Source organism: Rhinoderma darwinii, chromosome 9 (assembly GCF_050947455.1).
Source record: "Rhinoderma darwinii isolate aRhiDar2 chromosome 9, aRhiDar2.hap1, whole genome shotgun sequence".
NCBI classification, from domain to species: Eukaryota; Metazoa; Chordata; class Amphibia; order Anura; family Rhinodermatidae; genus Rhinoderma; species Rhinoderma darwinii.
In genome coordinates this window covers 92156712-92176022 of record NC_134695.1, presented here as the reverse complement: position 1 = coordinate 92176022, position 19311 = coordinate 92156712, and the positions used below count along the sequence as shown (strand labels likewise).

Genomic DNA, 19311 nt, shown 5'->3' with positions numbered 1-19311 from the left:
GTATTTTGTTGCCATGCATGTATAAGGTAATATTTACATACAAACAGATAAGATACCAAGCTCTTGTTTTCGCTGAAGAAGAGATTTCTGAAACAGTTAAATGAAATGCCTTCAAAATCAGTTCAATATGGTACATAAAGCCATAGGAGGGATGTTCTACAAATGGAACACATCCCTCCGTTATCCACCAATAGGAACAGCGAAACAGGTCCAACACCCATTTTTGGGGACTATTTTATGGACAGTTTGTGCCTATTCTGTGATTCCTCCTGTCAGCTGTGTGAAAGTTTCTGAGAGACAAGAGTTCCTCGTTCCTGAACACGTTTCATTTGGCAAGTACAGGTAACCTGAAACTACAAAAAATACTAAGAATGCATTAATAATAGGTTATCAACAAAAATAGTTTACAATATATATATATATATATTGTAAGATTTTTTTTAAAATAACTTTGTTACATTTCTAAAATTAAGGTTGCCTCCTCATAGAGGACAGCTTGATGTCTTGTTTTTTCGCCACGTAAGGGCACGTTCAGACGTGGCAGAATTTTTCCGCTGCAAATGCTGGTATAGATTTGGGGCAATTACGCAACGAATCTGCACCAACATTCTCATATTTGACAGGTAATTCATATCACAGCAGACTTGCCACAGATTTCAGTTTTTGCATTGCAAAGGCTGAAATCCGCAGTGAAATTCCGCTTCTTCTCCGCAATGGAAAGTGCATGCTGGGGAGGGAAAAATCTGCACCGCAGCCTAATTTCTGCAAAGTAATTTTCTGCAACGTCTGAACTAGCTTTCTTAAAAATGTATAGAAAGAAAATAAAAAAACGCCCGCTGCAGAAGTCCACAGCAATTCCGCCACGTCTGAACGTGCCCTAACAATAATTTTTTTTATACCATGGACTGTGATTATTTTTATTCAATTTATCCTAATACTGGCAAAGTATTTTTCTGTTTTTGAATTGTTTATGAATTGAATAATGTATTTGAAATAGCAATGTATTAACATAAAAAATAAATAAAAAATAAATATATATGTATATAAAATAATATTATTATTATATGTGTAATATTATATATATATATATTTATATATACTCTGTGTGTGCATATCCAAGCGTACCTGGATGCCGGCTAGGGTAGATGGAACTTGGGTGACGTCTTAGGGACAATGTCACAGAGTAGCACAGTGTAGCGGGAACAGACTTTAGCGACACTTTGCAGACTTGTTGGAGAAGTTGTGCTCCAGTGCAGGAGAAGTATGGCAGCAGGAAAAGACAATGAACCACTAAGGAATCCCCCTGTTCTTCATCCTTAACCCTCACAAGAAGATATGAACTTTGCCACTAGGATTACCTTTGAAATTGTTTTTTGTTTTGTTTTTTATTATAAAAACGTCTGCCTGTTTGTTTGGTGCAACTTTCTAAATACTTTTTATTTTAAAAAAAATTTACTTTTTGAGATACAGTTGCTTTGTATCCTGTATACAGAGCAGCTTTATCTAACGCTGAGACCCGAATCTGTCAGGTCCGCTTGACTGACAGGTTTTGGCCGGATTCACACGAGCGTTTGCGTTTTGCACGCGCAAAAAACACAGCGTTTTGCGTGCGCAAAAGGTCCATAACAGCTCCGTGTGTCAGCAGCATATGATGCGTGGCTGCGTGATTTTCGCATCATTATGACACTCTGTTTGTATGTTTGTAAACAGAAAAGCACGTGGTGCTTTTCTGTTTTCATTCATAGTCTTGACTACTGTTGCGCGCATCGCGCGCGGCACACGGAAGTGCCTCCGTGTGCCGTGCACGGTTTTCATACACCCATTGACTTCAATGGGTGCGTGATGCGCGAAAAACGTAATATAGGACATGTCGTGGGTTTTACGCAGCGGACATGAAAATCACGGACAGTCTGAACGGCCAAATTGACTAACATAGGTCCGTGCGAGGCGCGTAAAATCATGCGCGTTGCACAGACGTATTATGCGTTCATCTGAATAAGCCCTTCGTGAAAGCAGGTCCTGCGTGTCTCTGACACACAAGAATCACCTGGAATCGATCACATCTAAGTTATGAACTTAGATGTGATCAATAGCAGCTCGATCCTGCGTGTCAGAGACACGCAGGACCCGCTGACACTGAACGATCAGTGCCGCTGACCTGACTGATTCAAGTCTCAGTGCTAGATACAGCTGCTCAGTATACAGGATACAAAGCAGCTGTATCTCAAAAAGTAAAAATAATTTTTAATAAAAAGTATTTTGATTGTTGCACCAATCACACTGATACACGTTTTTATTTAAAAAACAAAAACAATTTCAGAGGTGTACATAGCCTATAACCTATGCGGTAAAATCTGCAGACACCTCCTTTTTATCAGATAAAAAAAAATTATTTGCAAATTAAAAATTACCCAATTTATTTTTAAAATTAAGATTTTTCTTACATTTTACAAATTACACGTTTGCTGTCTTATTTTCTTTGCTGCAGCTAAATGTAATAAATACTAGTTTGTGCTCTAAATATTAATCTCGTGATTTTCCAGAAAATGCAGACAGATTCCTACGTCATCAAGGTGAATGGCTCTCCAGTCCACCCTAAAGTCCTTGACGTTCATGTCAATATTCAGAGACCTAATGGCATTGAGAAAATCAAAAACCGAAAGCCAAGATGGGGCGTGAGGGCATCAGAAATGTCAAAGAAGACGTTTAATCCTATCAGAGCCATTGTGGACACTATGAATGCCAAGCCTCACCCTAATAAGCCAATGATTGCCTTATCTATAGGTTAGTATATAAGTGATATTCGTCTCAAAGCAAAAATATTGTATATGATTCCAAAAATGTACTAAAGATTAGATGATGTCACCTCAGAAACATTTTATAGTATGTATCCACAATGAAGTTGTCTCACCCCCATAAACGGACTATATCCAGCAATCCCAAGGTCAACAGAACAGGACTGTCCTTCTAATATTGTCTTAAAAACATTGAAACAAAAATCTTAAGTGGTCATCATTACAGAGCAGATGATCAGAATTAAAAGGAATGTGTCATTAGAAAATGACCTATAATTTGAATCAAGTTTTTAAAATTTTCCATGTCATTATCTATTTTTTTTTTAAAAACTTACAATCTTGCACTGTTCATTCTCGCCACTGAGCCTCACAATAGACTGACCTTTCCTGTTCTGTAAAGATCGCTTCTCAGCAGTCATCCCATTATCATCACAGGCAGAATTACAATGACAGATAACACCTGTATATACATATCGCAGAATCTACCAATGACAATAGGTGATGAACATAGCTCCCCTCCTCATCCTCCCTGCATAATGACCTCTGCACAGGTCACAGAGCATGCCTAGAAAACTCTCCCATAGAAGTCAATGGGTCATCTTTAGACTATTGTTACATATGGTCCATGTGGCTGCTGTAAAGCATATATCTAAATGCTGATAAAAGCAGCTCAGGCAAGATGGCTGCCCCCATAAAAGTGTAAGAAATATAATTTAAAAAATCTACAATCAAAAAATGATTAAAATAAAAGAATATGTCTCAATATCTGGTGTTAATTAGTTGAAAAAAATTCTAGGTAATACATTCCCTTTAGAATACTAACCACAAGCAATCTTTATTCTAGGTGACCCTACAGTATTTGGAAACCTGCCTACTGATGTTGAAGTAATTCGAGCTATGAAAGATGCAATTGACTCTCAAAAGTATAATGGTTATGCTCCAAGTATAGGTAAGCTGAATGCCACTTATTATTGACTAATAGTATTTTATCCAGACTTTTTATGACAATTTAATAACTGAGTGAAAGTATTGATGGCTAAAAACTAGTCAGTAGAGTCATCACTATAAAATAATCCAGAAGAACAGTATAGTCATCAGTATCATAGAATCAATATCATAGAATCCAGAAGAACAGTAGTCATCAGTATTATAGAATCCAGAACAGTATAGTCATCGTTATCATAGAATCCAGAATAACAGTAGTCACCAGTTTTGTCAAATCGAGAACAGTAGAGTCATCACTATTATATAATTCAGAAGAACAGTAGAGTCATCGGTATTATATAATTCAGAAGAACAGTAGAGTCATCGGTATTGTAGAATCCAGAAGAACAGTAGATACTTCAGTATTGTAGAATCCAGAACAGTAGAGCTATCAAAGAATCCAGAATAGAAGTAGAGTCATCATTATAGTACAATCCAGAAAATCAGAAGATACATCAGTATTGTAGAATCCAGAACAGTAGAGCCATTACTATCATATAATCCAGAGAGCAGTAGTTATCACTATCATATAATCCAGAAAAGATGTAGTTATCACTATCATATAATATAGAAGAGCAGTAGTTATCACTATCATATAATCCAGAAGAGCAGTAGTTATCACTAGCACATAATCCAGAAGTGCAGTAGTTATCACTATCATATAATCCAGAAGAGCAGTAGTTATCACTAGCACATAATCCAGAAGTGCAGTAGTTATCACTATCAGATAATCCAGAAGAGCAGTAGTAATCACTAGCACATAATCTAGAAGTGCAGTAGTTATCACTATCATATAATCCAGAAGAGCAGTAGTTATCACTATCATATAATCCAGAAGTGCAGTAGTTATCACTATCATATAAACCAGAAGAGCAGTAGTTATCACTACCATATAATCCAGAAGAGCAGTAGTTATCACTATCATATAATCCAGAAGAGCAGTAGTTATCACTATCATATAATCCAGAAGAGCAGTAGTTATCACTATCATATAATCCAGAAGAGAAGTAGCTATCACTATCATATAATCCAGAAGTGCAGTAGTTATCACTATCATATAATCCAGAAGAGCAGTAGTTATCACTATCATATAATCCAGAAGAGCAGTAGTTATCACTATCATATAATCCAGAAGAGAAGTAGCTATCACTATCATATAATCCAGAAGTGCAGTAGTTATCACTATCATATAATCCAGAAGAGCAGTATTTATCACTATCATATAATCCAGAAGTGCAGTAGTTTTACTATAATAGCTTTCAGAAGAACTGTAAAGTCAAAATGCTAATAGACAGCGTGTGTTTTTGTACTAGGTACAGTGGAGGAAATAAGTATTTGATCCCTTGCTGATTTTGTAAGTTTACCCACTGTCAAAGTCATGAACAGTCTAGAATTTTTAGGCTAGCTTAATATTACCAGTGAGAGATAGATTATATAAAAAAACCAGAAAATCACATTGTCAAAATGATATATATTTATTTGCATTGTGCACAGAGAAATAAGTGTTTGATCCCCTACCAACCATTAAGAGTTCAGCCTCCTCCAGACCAGTTACACGCTCCAAATCAACTTGGTGCCTGCATTAAAGACAGCTGTCTTACATGGTCACCTGTATAAAAGACTCCTGTCCACAGACTCAATGAATCAGTCTGACTCTAACCTCTACAACATGGGCAAGACCAAAGAGCTTTCTAAGGATGTCAGGGACAAGACCATAGACCTGCACAAGGCTGGAATGGGCTACAAAACCATAAGTAAGACGCTGGGTGAGAAGGAGACAACTGTTGGTGCAATAGTAAGAAAATGGAAGACATACAAAATGACTGTCAATCGACATCGATCTGGGGCTCCATGCAAAATCTCACCTCGTGGGGTATCCTTGATCCTGAGGAAGGTGAGAGCTCAGCCGAAAACTACACGGGGGGAACTTGTTAATGATCTCAAGTCAGCTGGGACCACAGTCACCAAGAAAACCATTGGTAACACATTACGCCGTAATGGATTAAAATCCTGCAGTGCCCGCAAGGTCCCCCTGCTCAAGAAGGCACATGTACAGGCCCGTCTGAAGTTTGCAAATGAACATCTGGATGATTCTGAGAGTGATTGGGAGAAGGTGCTGTGGTCAGATGAGACTAAAATTGAGCTCTTTGGCATTAACTCAACTCGCCTTGTTTGGAGGAAGAGAAATGCTGCCTATGACCCAAAGAACACCGTCCCCACTGTCAAGCATGGAGGTGGAAACATTATGTTTTGGGGGTGTTTCTCTGCTAAGGGCACAGGACTACTTCACCGCATCAATGGGAGAATGGATGGAGCCATGTACCGTCAAATGCTGAGTGACAACCTCCTTCCCTCCACCAGGACATTAAAAATGGCTCGTGGCTGGGTCTTCCAGCACGACAATGACCCGAAACATACAGCCAAGGCAACAAAGGAGTGGCTCAAAAAGAAGCACATTAAGGTCATGGAGTGGCCTAGCAAGTCTCCAGACCTTAATCCCATCGAAAACTTATGGAGGGAGCTGAAGATCCGAGTTGCCAAGCGACAGCCTCGAAATCTTAATGATTTACAGATGATCTGCAAAAAGGAGTGGGCCAAAATTCCATCTAACATGTGCGCAAACCTCATCATCAACTACTAAAAACGTCTGACTGCTGTGCTTGCCAACAAGGGTTTTGCCACCAAGTATTAAGTCTTGTTTGCCAAAGGGATCAAATACTTATTTCTCTGTGCACAATGCAAATAAATATATATAATTTTGACGATGTGATTTTCTGTTTTTTTTTAAAATATAATCTATCTCTCACTGGTAAAATTAACCTAGCCTAAAAATTTGAGACTGTTCATGTCTTTGACAGTGGGCAAATTTACAAAATCAGCAAGGGATCAAATACTTATTTCCTCCACTGTATCTAAAACTGCATTCTATTGTATATGTAGGATATCAGTCTAGCCGGGAAGTGATTGCCAAGAACTACACTTGCCCTGAAGCCCCTTTGGAAGCCAAAGTAGGTTGCTAAAAATACCAACAGTTATTTGATCAGCTCTCTTAAACATCGTTATGCCATTATTATAATGATCCCATTCCTCGTGTAGGACGTCATCCTCACCAGTGGCTGCAGCCAGGCTATTGAGTTGGCTCTTGCGGTTCTGGCCAATCCTGGACAGAACATCCTGGTCCCACGTCCTGGATTCTCTCTCTACAAAACACTAGCTTTGTCTCTGGGGGTGGAAGTGAAACTCTACAATTTGATAGTAAGTCACACATTTTTATTACATAAATCTATATTTTAAGAATTGTAAATATTTGAGTACTTGGATAACTTGGTAATATGAGGTTGTGAATTCTAAAAGAGGACTATGAGGGTATTGAAGTATATGGGAAAACATACTGGTCCTGATTTTAATAAAACAGACAACTATTAGTCATTGTGTCTGTCACGTAGGGTTCGTCGACCCACTGGGCAGGTTACAGTCTATAGTTCGTATAGGGTACCTGTGGCAGCTCGGACAGTAGCAAGTCAGGCTCGGCTGGGACTAGGCAGCAGGTAGACGTGGTGAAGCAGGACAGGCACGGAATACAGCACAGCTCGACTTTGGCTCAGCACGGCACTCGACCAGGATAGCACGGGATACAGGTAACAGGATACAGGAACAGGGAACACTGGGAACTGAGAAACACTAGGAGGCCATTTGCATAGACAAACTAGGGTACGACAACAACGCACAAGCGTGGGAGGAAGGGGCTAGTCCCTTCTTATAGTCTAGGGTGCTATGGGCTAATTAACACAAAAGTCCGGTCCGCGCACGCTCGTGCCCGCTCTTAAAGGGGCACGAGGCGAAGTGAGCGGAAGTGAGCGCTGGCATCTCCTGAGGAGACTGCGGCCAGCGCTCGCAGATCTATGGCTGCGGGCATCAGGAGGTGAGTGAGCCTGATGGCCCGCGGCCATGGGCATGACAGTGTCCTTCTCGTCTCAAACTGTTAAAAATTAAGATGGTTGTTATTAAATGATTGACCTTTCCCGTTGCATAGCCACCAAATGTGGACATCTTCAAAATTCTAACTTGAAGCTCCTTGGCCCATATGCGGAGTCTGAAACATAGCCCCCCACCTACTCTGTGCTAATTTTAATACTGGTGTCTTCACATGTGGTAGAAGGGCCTTTGGGACCTCTCAGGCACTAGGGCCCAGGTGTGACTGATACCTTGGCCCCCCCCCCCCATGGCAACGCTTGGCACCTTGAAAGATACAACATGACAAAAGTCAATTTAAAAAATGAGGAGCCATTTCGTTTTGGCTAACAATTGAACTATTATATTCAAACTCTCTAAAATTTTTGAAATATTTCATATGGAAATGACTGTCACTAAGAGAGCAGAATTAAACATCAATATGTTGCATTTCCAGCCAGAGAAGTCCTGGGAGATTGATGTGAAACACATGGAATCTCTGGTAGATGACAAAACTGCCTGTATCATCATCAACAATCCGTCCAATCCCTGCGGCTCAGTGTTTAGCAAGAAACATTTGCTAAAAATCCTTGCCGGTAAGTAGAATGGGTGATTCCTATGAATCTTCTAATGCCAGTTGCACAGCACCGTTGTGCCACTCGGGCCATTTTTAACAGCATTCGAGTGGCACCCGATAGCCTTCACAAACCCATTCACTTTAGCGGGTGAATTGGGTCCGCGAAAACTGATCCGATTCTCCAATCTGTGGAAAGATAGGACATTTCCTATCTCTCCACGGATCACTGACGGGACTCGGCCAGCGCACACTGTCGTGTGCATGAGGCATTACTTGTCTGCTATATGTCGGGAATATTGGTGGATAAACCTTTATGTACTTTGAGTAGGGCCATGTACAACATACAATAAACTAAAAAAGTACTATGGTATATCTTACGTATAGATGCAAAGTGGGGTGTAAGACGTCCAGCAGTCGATCGTGGGGTGGCATTGGTGGTTTTGGAGATATAATAAGCCTCCCCTCTTTGAGAGATTTGACTTCTGTTGTGTGTCACTGCATTTTAACACGGTTAATTAAATATTCTAGATTCATATATTCTTAATATGCAAAATTTCCATCTGTCTCTGATACATGTTGGACTGGGGCATTTGGGCGAGCATCAGGGACTCTGTGATTGGTACTGCGACACTATAGCAGTCACTGGGGGCTCTGTGGTTGTTATTGGTGCACTGGGGCTGAAACAGGGAGGGGATCGTTGTGACAAGCATTTGCATTATTATGGGGACACTTTGGGACTCAAAGAAAGACACTTTTGGACTCAAACAAAAATTTGCTGGCTTCTACATTTCATATTTTGCCTTTAAAGAAACTTGGGCCTTTATACTACACAAATTTTACTATCAGCCAGACCCTTATTATAAAATGCATTGTGTCTTACGGACTAATACAGTACCACTTCATTAACTTGGCACATCTTTTTCCCAGTGGCCTCCAGGCAATGTGTACCCATCTTGGCCGATGAAATATACGGCGATATGGTGAGTTCATCCCCCTTTGTATAGCTAATTTCTCTCAATATATGTGTGAAAGTTGTATTATATTCTTCTTTTTTCCCACTGGTATATTAGTTACTTGTAGATTATAACTATTTTTGATGTGTAAATCAGCACTACCAGTGAGTTTGTGATGGGCTTGTGCTTTCACATAGCAGCCAATCAGAACAAGCCGAGTTGCAGTGAAAATGATAGAGGAGGGAGAGAGCAGCATCTTTGCTAAGACAGGGGGTGGATTTCAGACTACCTCAGAGTCCAGTGAAGCTGGAATCGTGGAACATAGCTTGCCATAATGGAGCAGAAAGGCAGACAACTAATGGGTAAAATCTGCCTCCATATTTTGGTTTACTTCTGATTGTCTGATTATTGGAGCATCTAAAAATTGGCTATAATTTTCCATGCCCATATCTAGTGACAGATTTATAGAACTTCACAATAATATGGTTTGACTTCGAGTTGGCAACATTTCCAGGGCCACGGGTGTAGCTATTGGGGGTGCAGAAGTAGCAGTCGCACCCAAGTCCGGCTGCCTGAAGGGCCCAAAGGATCCTCCGGCATATAAGAAGACACTAGTATAATAAATAGTACAAACTAGGTGTCGGGGTCCTGTTACAAATTTTGAATTGGGGTCCAGGAGCTTTAGTAAAGCCCACCCCTTCCTGTCACCTAGACACTCCAGATGTCACAATGACTTTGCAGTTTGTGTGTTCTTTTGATGTTTTTTGTTGTTTTTTTGGCCACAATGTTCGATATCTGGTCTCCTAAATGTTTTCAGATGTTTATTCCACATAGAACGGAAAGTGACTCACACAGTACAGAACAAATTAACTCATTTCTACCTATACAAATGCAGTAAATTGGAGCATTGAAATCTATAGGATTTATTGTCGCCTTTATGTAATTTGAATGAATATACCTATTATCATGATTACAACTAGTGTATTATATGTCAAAGGGGGCTGTCGGGCACCGAAGTCCTCACATGGGATAGTTTTTTCTCAGCTGTTTAAATTCTGAAGCAGGAGCTTTAGGAAGTCAGCTATGACTAAGAACCTGTTTGGTTTGAAACGCGTAAGCGTTCTTCTTGAGAAAGTTTTATTCTGTTGTTAAAAGCTTTGAATTAAAGTTTTTGAATTTATGGGACCGAGTGCTGGATTTTATCTTCAATTTACCTATTACTTGATCTGTCGTATGACATATGCAACACTGCGTTATGGTTTATTTTATAAACGGAAACCTTAATGCAAATGTGAACTGACCCTTAAAGGGGTTGTCCAGGTTAGGGGCTGTTTTTTATACTGATGACCTATCCGCAGGAGAGGTCAACAGAATATGATCGGTGGGGATCTGACACCTGGACCCTGCACCAGATCAGCTATTTCGGCAGCCTCCAGGCACCGGAAACTCTGCAGGGGTCGGTGCCGGAAGAGGAAGACTCCAACCACTGTATAGCGGCCATGCTGGGTTACTGCAACTCTGCTCCTATTCACTGGAATAGGAGCAGAACTGCAGTACTGCAGCACGGGCGATATACATCTGCTTCTGGCACCGACCCATGCAGAGCTTCCAGTAACCAGAACAACTGATCGGTGCGGGGTCCGGGTGTCGGACCCCCACCGATCATATACTAATGACCTCTCCTGTGGATAGGTCATCAGTATAAGAAACAGGCCCCAACCTGGACAACCCCTTTAACAAGATTAAGATTTTAACATTGCTTTACACTAAATACTATATGACGTCACACAATGGGGGACATATGGTATATTTTGCCATTTTGCTGGTGCAGACAGAGACTGAAGGTGTTGCCCATAGCAACCAATCATAGTGTAGCTTTTATTTTTCCAGGACCGGCTACAAAATAAAAACTATGATCTGATTGGTTGCTATGGACAACATATTATTTTTTTTTCTATGCCCTAATTTTCATACATGGAATAACCTGAATTGAAAGTTTAATAAAATATTAATGTAACAGGAAATGATTATAGCTAATATTTACAATATCCAACATCTGCAAATTTGCTTCCTATTATGACCAGGATTTAGTTAGTGACCTGCTAAATATTTCGACAGAGTAAAAAAAACAATAGGTAGTATTTCTCGTTATAATGTAATAATAATTAATAATAATAATAAAATAATATAAAGACTTCATTAAGTTATTTGCTTTTGTTTAGGTTTTTGAGTATGGGGCATTCGAGGCATTAGCTCCACTGAGTACTAATGTACCAATCGTGTCATGTGGTGGTCTCGCTAAACGCTGGTTGGTGCCAGGGTGGAGAATGGGATGGATCCTAATCCACGATCGGAAAGAAATCTTTGGCAAGGAGGTGAATATATGCAATCGTTTAAAAAAACAAAAACATACCGTTGTTTTTTAAATATTCTTTTTACTACTTCAGTCAAATACCCTTAATCCGGCATTAATAGAATTTTACAAAATATCGGATTATCTCACAATCTGGATTATCGTTTGATCACAAAATTTATAGAATATTCCTATAAGGCTGGATTCACGCGAGAACATTACGTCCGTAATGGACGGAACGTATTTCGGCCGCAAGTCCCGGACCGAACACACTGCAGGGAGCCGGGCTCCTAGTATCATAGTTATGTACGACGCTAGGAGTCCCTGCCGCGCTGCCAGACAACTGTCCCGTACTGTAATCATGTTTTCAGTACGGGGCAGTTGTCCTGCAGCGAGGCAGGGACTCCTAGCATCGTACATAACTATGATGCTAGGAGCCCGGCTCCCTGCAGTGTGTTCGGTCCGGGACTTGCGGCCGAAATACGTTCCGTCCTTTACGGACGTAATGTGCTCGTGTGAATCCAGCCTAAGGGTTGAAAACCTCCAAGAGTATAGCCGAAAATAAAATGCTAACATAAAATATACTACGATAACTTTTTTCTTTTTAGAGTTGTCATTGATTCTTTCTGTTTTTTGGGGTGTTTTTTTTTTAAGTGCCAGACTATCAGATACTGGATTCATTACTACTATATTAATTACTACACTAATATTTACTGTTTCTAACTCAGGGCAATACCAGCTTATTTTTTTTTCCGTACAGTAGTTCAATCATTTGGATTTACTCGTACAACTAGACGCCATTTTAAAGAACAGTCATCAATGTATACCTGATAATACACAATATCATTTTCATTCAGTTCACATCTAAAATGAGTCATGTTGCATTTCAGATCAGAGAAGGACTTGTGAGACTCAGTCAAAGGATCCTCGGCCCATGTACCATTGTCCAGGGAGCTCTGGATCACATAATAAAAAAGACACCTCAGCATTTCTATGAAAACACCATAAACTTTATTAAGGTAAGTCTATAGTAAGATTTTGTTTTACGTCTCAATTCACTTTTCCTGACAATGTTGATAAAAGTGGTGATGGGTCTTTAGTGGAATGGACCTTCAGTGGTGGTGGATCTTCAGAAATATGGTGTTCGCAACTACTGCAGATAATAATGCTACTGTGAAAAATAGCTTCAAGAATATTTAACTAGAAATCCACCAGTGGTTATCTTCCTTTCTTCTATTTTGGGCACTGATTTTGTAGTTGAAGTGATACTTAGGACTTATTCCTCTTTCTTAGCTTGTGTGGCCCCCAAAATAACCATAAGAGATCAGGAAGTTCACTTTTAAAAATGTTTAAGTTGCAAAACGGAGAATCCACAGTCTTGATAATCTTAATTTTTTCTTGTAACATCATCTATGTAGCGCGTCTTTGGTTGCACCAAAAATTTTGGCCAAGTAACCTTTATTTTCCTCTTATTGCTGCTTTGAAAAAAAACATGTAAGAAATCCCATGCAAGTGTGCTCTGGACTAATTTGCTCTGGAATAATTTGATTTAATTAACTAGTGGAATCACATTAGCAAAATTGACTTAATGCTAATATATGAAAAGCGATATTTAGGCATCTCAAATTTGTGTCTTTTTCTGGACTATGCCTATTATCATAACGATACTGGTAGAACCTGCCCTATAGTGCCTCCATAACTAATGCAATCCTACATAACATTGCTTCACAGTATGATAAAATGTTGCGGTCACTCCAAAACGAGAATTAAGCAATATATCCCCCAAAAATTAACTAAATTGCAAAACTTGGACCATACACTTGGCAAAAAAGCTTTAAATATGTCTGCCAACATGACATTCAAAACCTGAAACCTGGTTGGACAGATGTAGTGGGATCTATATGAAAGAGTTAGTCACTTCAATGTGGTCTAATAAGGTTCGGAGCTACTAGAGGACAACATGGGCAACAGTTATCACTAGGAAAATGGCAGCTAGAACTGAAGTACGCTTTGGTCTGCCGCCATTTTCTTTTGTACCAGCAATTATGAATATCCCTTATGAACATAATATGGATCGATTTAGAAGTTCCTACAAAATAGTGTTGGCCTAGGTTTATGGCAGGTTGGTCTATATGGTAAATAAGTCCCTGTAGAAAATTATTTGTTGGTTTGTTGCGTCAAGGTACAGGTCATGGCTTTGGCACTGGTCTTAACTGATAAAATATTACTCACTTTACTCTTTACTTTGGCATTATATTGTTCCGAGTCAATTATTTTCTGGAACATCCATTGAAATTTATTCTTTCTTGTGTACTTTTTGCAGTCTAATGCTGACCTATGCTACAATACCCTCTCCTCTGTCCCTGGACTTTGCCCTGTCCGACCAGCAGGAGCCATGTATTTAATGGTAAGCAATATATTGGCAACCATGTGTTGTAAAATTTCAGTAATTATTTGGTCTAGAATATTTAATCTAAAACAGGTGTACACGAAGAACAATTCTATCAACCATAGTTAGCAGAAATACATGGATTAGAAGACGTCTACTTACTAGTGGTACAAAGGAATCGTATCTCCTGGAAAAACACAAAAACTTGACAGATTTAGTCCTAGTTAAAGAAATAAATTATTCCTTATATGTCCAAGTAGGATAAAGGAATAGAAGACAAGTCCTAGCGTTTTACTTCTTATCAATGCAAGACATGGAGCAATGGCTCTTTTCGTGTAGGAATTTTAGTGGACCCATACGGTCTATGCCAGTCCCATACCACTGGTAGTAGAAATGAGTGGGATGAATTAGGATGAATTATAACCCTATTGTCTTACACATTCATTCAAATAATTTTATAGTAGTATACTATGTATATTTGGAAATGAATATGCAATAATACAAAAAAAAAGCTGGCACCACCCAAATATCACATTGTTAGGATGTGCAAGTTGCAACTCACAGCCCATAAAAGTCCATTAAGAACCCATGAGGGTGAATTGTGGCACAAGGAAGCTGGCACAATAGGATAGACCCATGTGGGTTAACCCAAAGCAATGGTGGGTTGTTACACAAACAGTAGCATCATAGAAACAAATCACCATCATTGATGGACCAAGGAGCGCACCCATAATGTTACTGAAATGCAATTTAAAAATGTAAAGAGGTTGACCAGTTTAGAAAACCCATTTTCATATACCCAATTAGGGAATTCTGAGTTAATAGAGGGGGTCTTCTGTTCTTCATCTCTTAGCCAGAGTGGAAAGTGGTTACAAAGTGTGACTCTTGCTCTGGACGACCTCTCCACACACAACACATTCATATGAATGGACACTGTGTAATGATTAATTTCTCCTGTGGTGGCGCTGCAGGGAAACTGAACACTTTCTGCCAGGTCTCTCCACAGATTACAGCTGATCGCTGAGGGTCCTAACAGGGGGACACTTAATTTATTGTTAAGGGACCTTTTTAAAAAGTAGGGATGGTCCAAAGCAGAGAAACCCTTTAAGTCTAATGCCTCACGCACACGACCGTTGTGCAACTCGGGCCGTTTTTGACGGCCTCCGAGTGGCACCCGATAATCTTCCCGGACCCTTTCACTTTAGCGGGTGAATCGGGTCTGTGAAAAATGGTCCGAGTCTCCGATCCGAGGAAAGATAGAACATGTCGTATCTTTCCTCGGATCACTGACGTGACTCGGACTGCACACACGGTCGTATGCATGAGGTTAAAGATATTTAATCAGTTTTTGACTTTTCAAACATCCCATAGTATAGTACAATAGTATACTAATAGTAACAAGTGTATAGTAACTAATGTGATGCCAACGATTACAATCTCTCTTTATGTATTTAATTACCTACGTACTATGCCCTGAACCGTAGAGAACCTGTCTAGGCATATGCCACTAGTACAATTACTAATATATCAGTTTACTATAGTCTATAGACCATGTGGAAACAGGCTGACATAATAAAAAAAAACAAAAAAAATGAATAATATCAATGCTTCCAAATAAATTATTTAGAAATACCCAACACTGTTTTGCCCTGAAAAGATAAGTAAAATGTGTTCTCCCGTTAACTTCTATAGGTCGGTATTGACATGGAACATTTTCCAGAATTTGAGAATGATGTAGATTTTACAGAAAGAATGATCTCTGAGCAGTCCGTCTTCTGCCTCCCCGCTACGGTAAGCCTTTCATTTCCTACTAGTTGCTCTTATTATGCGCCAAATTGCATATATTTGCGTTGTGGGTTGCATGCGCCACATCTATTACAGTACAGCAACAATTCTCCCATATATTATACATATATATATATATATATATTTATATATATTTATATATATATATATATATATATAAAAAGTATATATATATATATATATATATGTATATATATATATATATATATATATATATATATAAAAAGTATATATATATATATATATATATATATATGTATATATATATATATATATATATATATATATATAAAGTATATATATATTATATAATGCGTCTTCTATGCAATGCGGTTCTCATTTTAAATTTATTCAGCATAGACCTTATATCCCCAATCTGATTTCTAGAAAAGCAGGACAACCACACTTTCCACTATTTGTGCACTACAATGCTATGAATAAAGTTATACCAAAAAAAAATAAGTTATTTCCTATAAAAAACACATTTCTCAATAATAAAAACTGTCTAATAGTAAAATTGTCTTTGTAGCCCCCAGCAACCAATCAGAGCTAAGCTTTCATTTCTTAAACTGCTCTGGAAAAATGAAAGCAGAGCTCTGATTGGTTGCTATGGGCAACAAAGACAGTTTTACTGTTAGACAGTTTGGATAAATGAGGGCCTTGTCATAATAGGGTCTCCAGGTGGCAACTCATTCATTTAGCACAGCACCCCGTTAACTTAGTTCTGTTGTATTGCTGGCATAGATTAAAATCTGTATTATATCTATGTTGGGATGAATGTTATGGGGGTGATAAATCTGTATAAAGCTCTGATAAAGAATCTTAGGGCATGTTCACACAGCTTGTTTTCAGGCGTATTTCAGAGCGTAAAACAATTGCATCACGCTCCAAAATAAACTTGAAATTATGCCTGCAAACAGCTTCCCATTGATTTCAATTGGACATACAAGTGGCATGTCACTTCTTGAGGCGTTTTTTGGTAGCTGGCTTTCCATTGACACTACAAAAAAACGCTTTGAAAAATACGCCTCAACATACGCTTGCAAACATCAAAAACGCTTTCAAAATCAGCTTTATAAATGTCTGGATTCAGAGACTGTTTTCTCTTGAAATCAGCCTCATATTTTTCTGCCTTAAACATATGCAGTGGGAACATAGCCATTTACACGGGACAATAATTGGGCTACCAGCGGCTCGTGATCATTGGCCAGTGTAAACAGGGCAGCAATCACCCGATCCTCTGTCGGCTAATCGCATCTTTTATGCAGCCTATCATCGTTGTCGGCAGCACATTCCCCATGTAAGAAGAGGATGTGCTGTTGACAAGGATGCAAGCTGTATGGGGAGCAAACGATTGTATTAACGATCGTTCCTCCTCTATAGTTTGCATCGCCGATCAACTTCATATATCGTTGTTATGGACAGAAATCTGCTTTAAGGCCCATTGCACACGACTGTAGAATTCATCCTTAATTTACGGTCAATAAATACGGGCCGTAATTACGGACCGATTCATTTCTATAGCCCACGGACACCTTCCCGTATATATACGGGAAGGTATCCGTGCCGTAGAAAGGCTCCGCAAGACATGTCCAATTTTTTGCTTTTTACAGACCGTGCTCCCATACTTTATGGGAGCACGGCTCGCAAATGCGGGTGGCTGTCCATGGCCGGCCGTCCATGACCGTTTATACTGGCACGGTTGCGTGCATGGCACCTTAGAAGGCTACAAAAACGTTTTGTTTATAAGATATACCTAGTAAATGATGCAGGTATAATGCACAGTTCTTCCGCTACGTGGTATCATTAGTCACCTGCAGCCATGATGGCGGGGGACGCCACTACAGCGATGACAATCCGCTAAGTGGCCATGTAGCCGCACGGTTCCCAGTGACTGTCTTACCTAACGTTTTCTCAATTACATCATTTCAGTGCTTTGAATATCCCAACTACTTCCGGGTCGTCCTCACGGTTCCCGAGGAGATGATGGTTGAGGCCTGTCGTCGCATCAGTGAATTCTGCACAGAACATTATCAAGGCGGAGATGCAGCGCAGGACCTGGAATGTGACAAATGAACAACAAGCCCGAGATCTTCAATTCTTTAATAACTCCACCACGGCATCCCAGGCCCAAGTGGCTTTTTTTTATTCTTAAAGAACTATTAGAAAAATGGTCACCTTACTTCCAACCATACTCCATGTCCAACCATATATTACATCTTCTTTACGGTTATTGCTGAGTCTGACAAAACGCTAACTTTTCTGTGGATGACTCTGTATACATAGAAGCACGTTACTTACTAATATAGGCCCAGATAGGGGGTTAAGGGCCTATATACAAATGTACCCGTATTATGTCTAATATAGGCCCAGATAGGGGGTTAAGGGCCTATATACAAATGTACCCGTATTATGTCTAATATAGGCAAAGGTTTTCTCTTTTTTATATGTGTGGTTATCTGCTTGAGCACATATTCAATTTATCGTTATTTATTATCATTAGAAAATGATTTGGATCCATTTTGAAGTTATTTGGACGTCAGACCAGGCAACTCATTGGTTAATATGGCTATAAGAACATTTTTGATGTTTGCCAAGCAATACGTTGTATGGTATGAATCATGTATAAAACCTGAAAAAATGCAAATGAAACTGTTCTTAATAAAAAATACATTTTTATTCCGACATGGAGGGGCAGTAAAATATTGTAGTCCCAACTTGTCATTTCAGTCCTACAATTGTAAATAATACTGTATTTGCATATAATATTATATATGATATTCTATATATTGATATAATATTATATGCAATGTAACTGTAGTAGGTTTTATATCACATACTCTAAATGCATGCGGTCTACCTATACTATATATATCTATTGTAAATTAAATAAGTTATTGTGTTTTTTTTATGAATAAAGATTATAAAATAACAATTGTGCAGTCTTTATAATGGGGCATATACATTATATTACTATTTTTAGGGTGTAAAAGGTAATGGGGTGAAAAAATATTGGGGAAAAGTTTTCTTATTTAGCTGCCAGGTCCTTAGTGTTGAACCTCTTCAATAATTCTGACACCCCTTATCAGACACGTCACCTAGAACTTCTGTCCGGAGAAACATAGATTGGACAAATTTATTTATTTGTCCATGAGATAAGGAGCATCAGATATGCTACTAGCCACTGATCTCAGATCAGTTGGCTGAAGTCTGCATTACAGCGATCTAATGTATATGGCTGACACATCGCAGATTTTCATAGTGGATTTTACAGGGTACAATGCAAAAGTGTGAGATCTGCGAAAAGTCCACAACAAAATCTGCGACAATCAGCGACGTGTGAATTTAGCCCAAGGGCTTATTCAGATGAGCGCATGTCTCGTCCGTGTTACGGCCGTTAAAACAACGGCCGTCACACAGACTCATGTATTTCAATGGGGCCGTTCACACAACTGTTGTTTCAAAGGAGCGTGTGAAGGGTTCGTGAAAAAATAGGACATGTC

The 19311-nt window shown here is 39.1% G+C and overlaps 1 protein-coding gene across 2 annotated transcripts; it reads left to right on the top strand.

The window, feature by feature from the left end:
* Positions 1-263: 263 nt before the first annotated feature.
* Positions 264-18743, top strand: TAT (tyrosine aminotransferase). 2 transcript variants are annotated; one of them, XM_075838488.1, is made up of 12 exons: positions 264-342; positions 2544-2784; positions 3640-3744; positions 6720-6787; positions 6876-7034; positions 8188-8326; positions 9235-9287; positions 11483-11635; positions 12504-12632; positions 13937-14020; positions 15695-15793; positions 17741-18743. In XM_075838488.1, exons 2-12 carry the CDS (start codon positions 2547-2549, stop codon positions 17882-17884), a joined length of 1371 nt encoding a protein of 456 aa, XP_075694603.1. In that variant the 5' UTR covers positions 264-342; positions 2544-2546; the 3' UTR covers positions 17885-18743. The 2 variants fall into 2 exon arrangements, with proteins under 2 accessions (XP_075694603.1, XP_075694604.1); XM_075838489.1 differs by having other exon boundaries at positions 272-332.
* Positions 18744-19311: the final 568 nt, after the last annotated feature.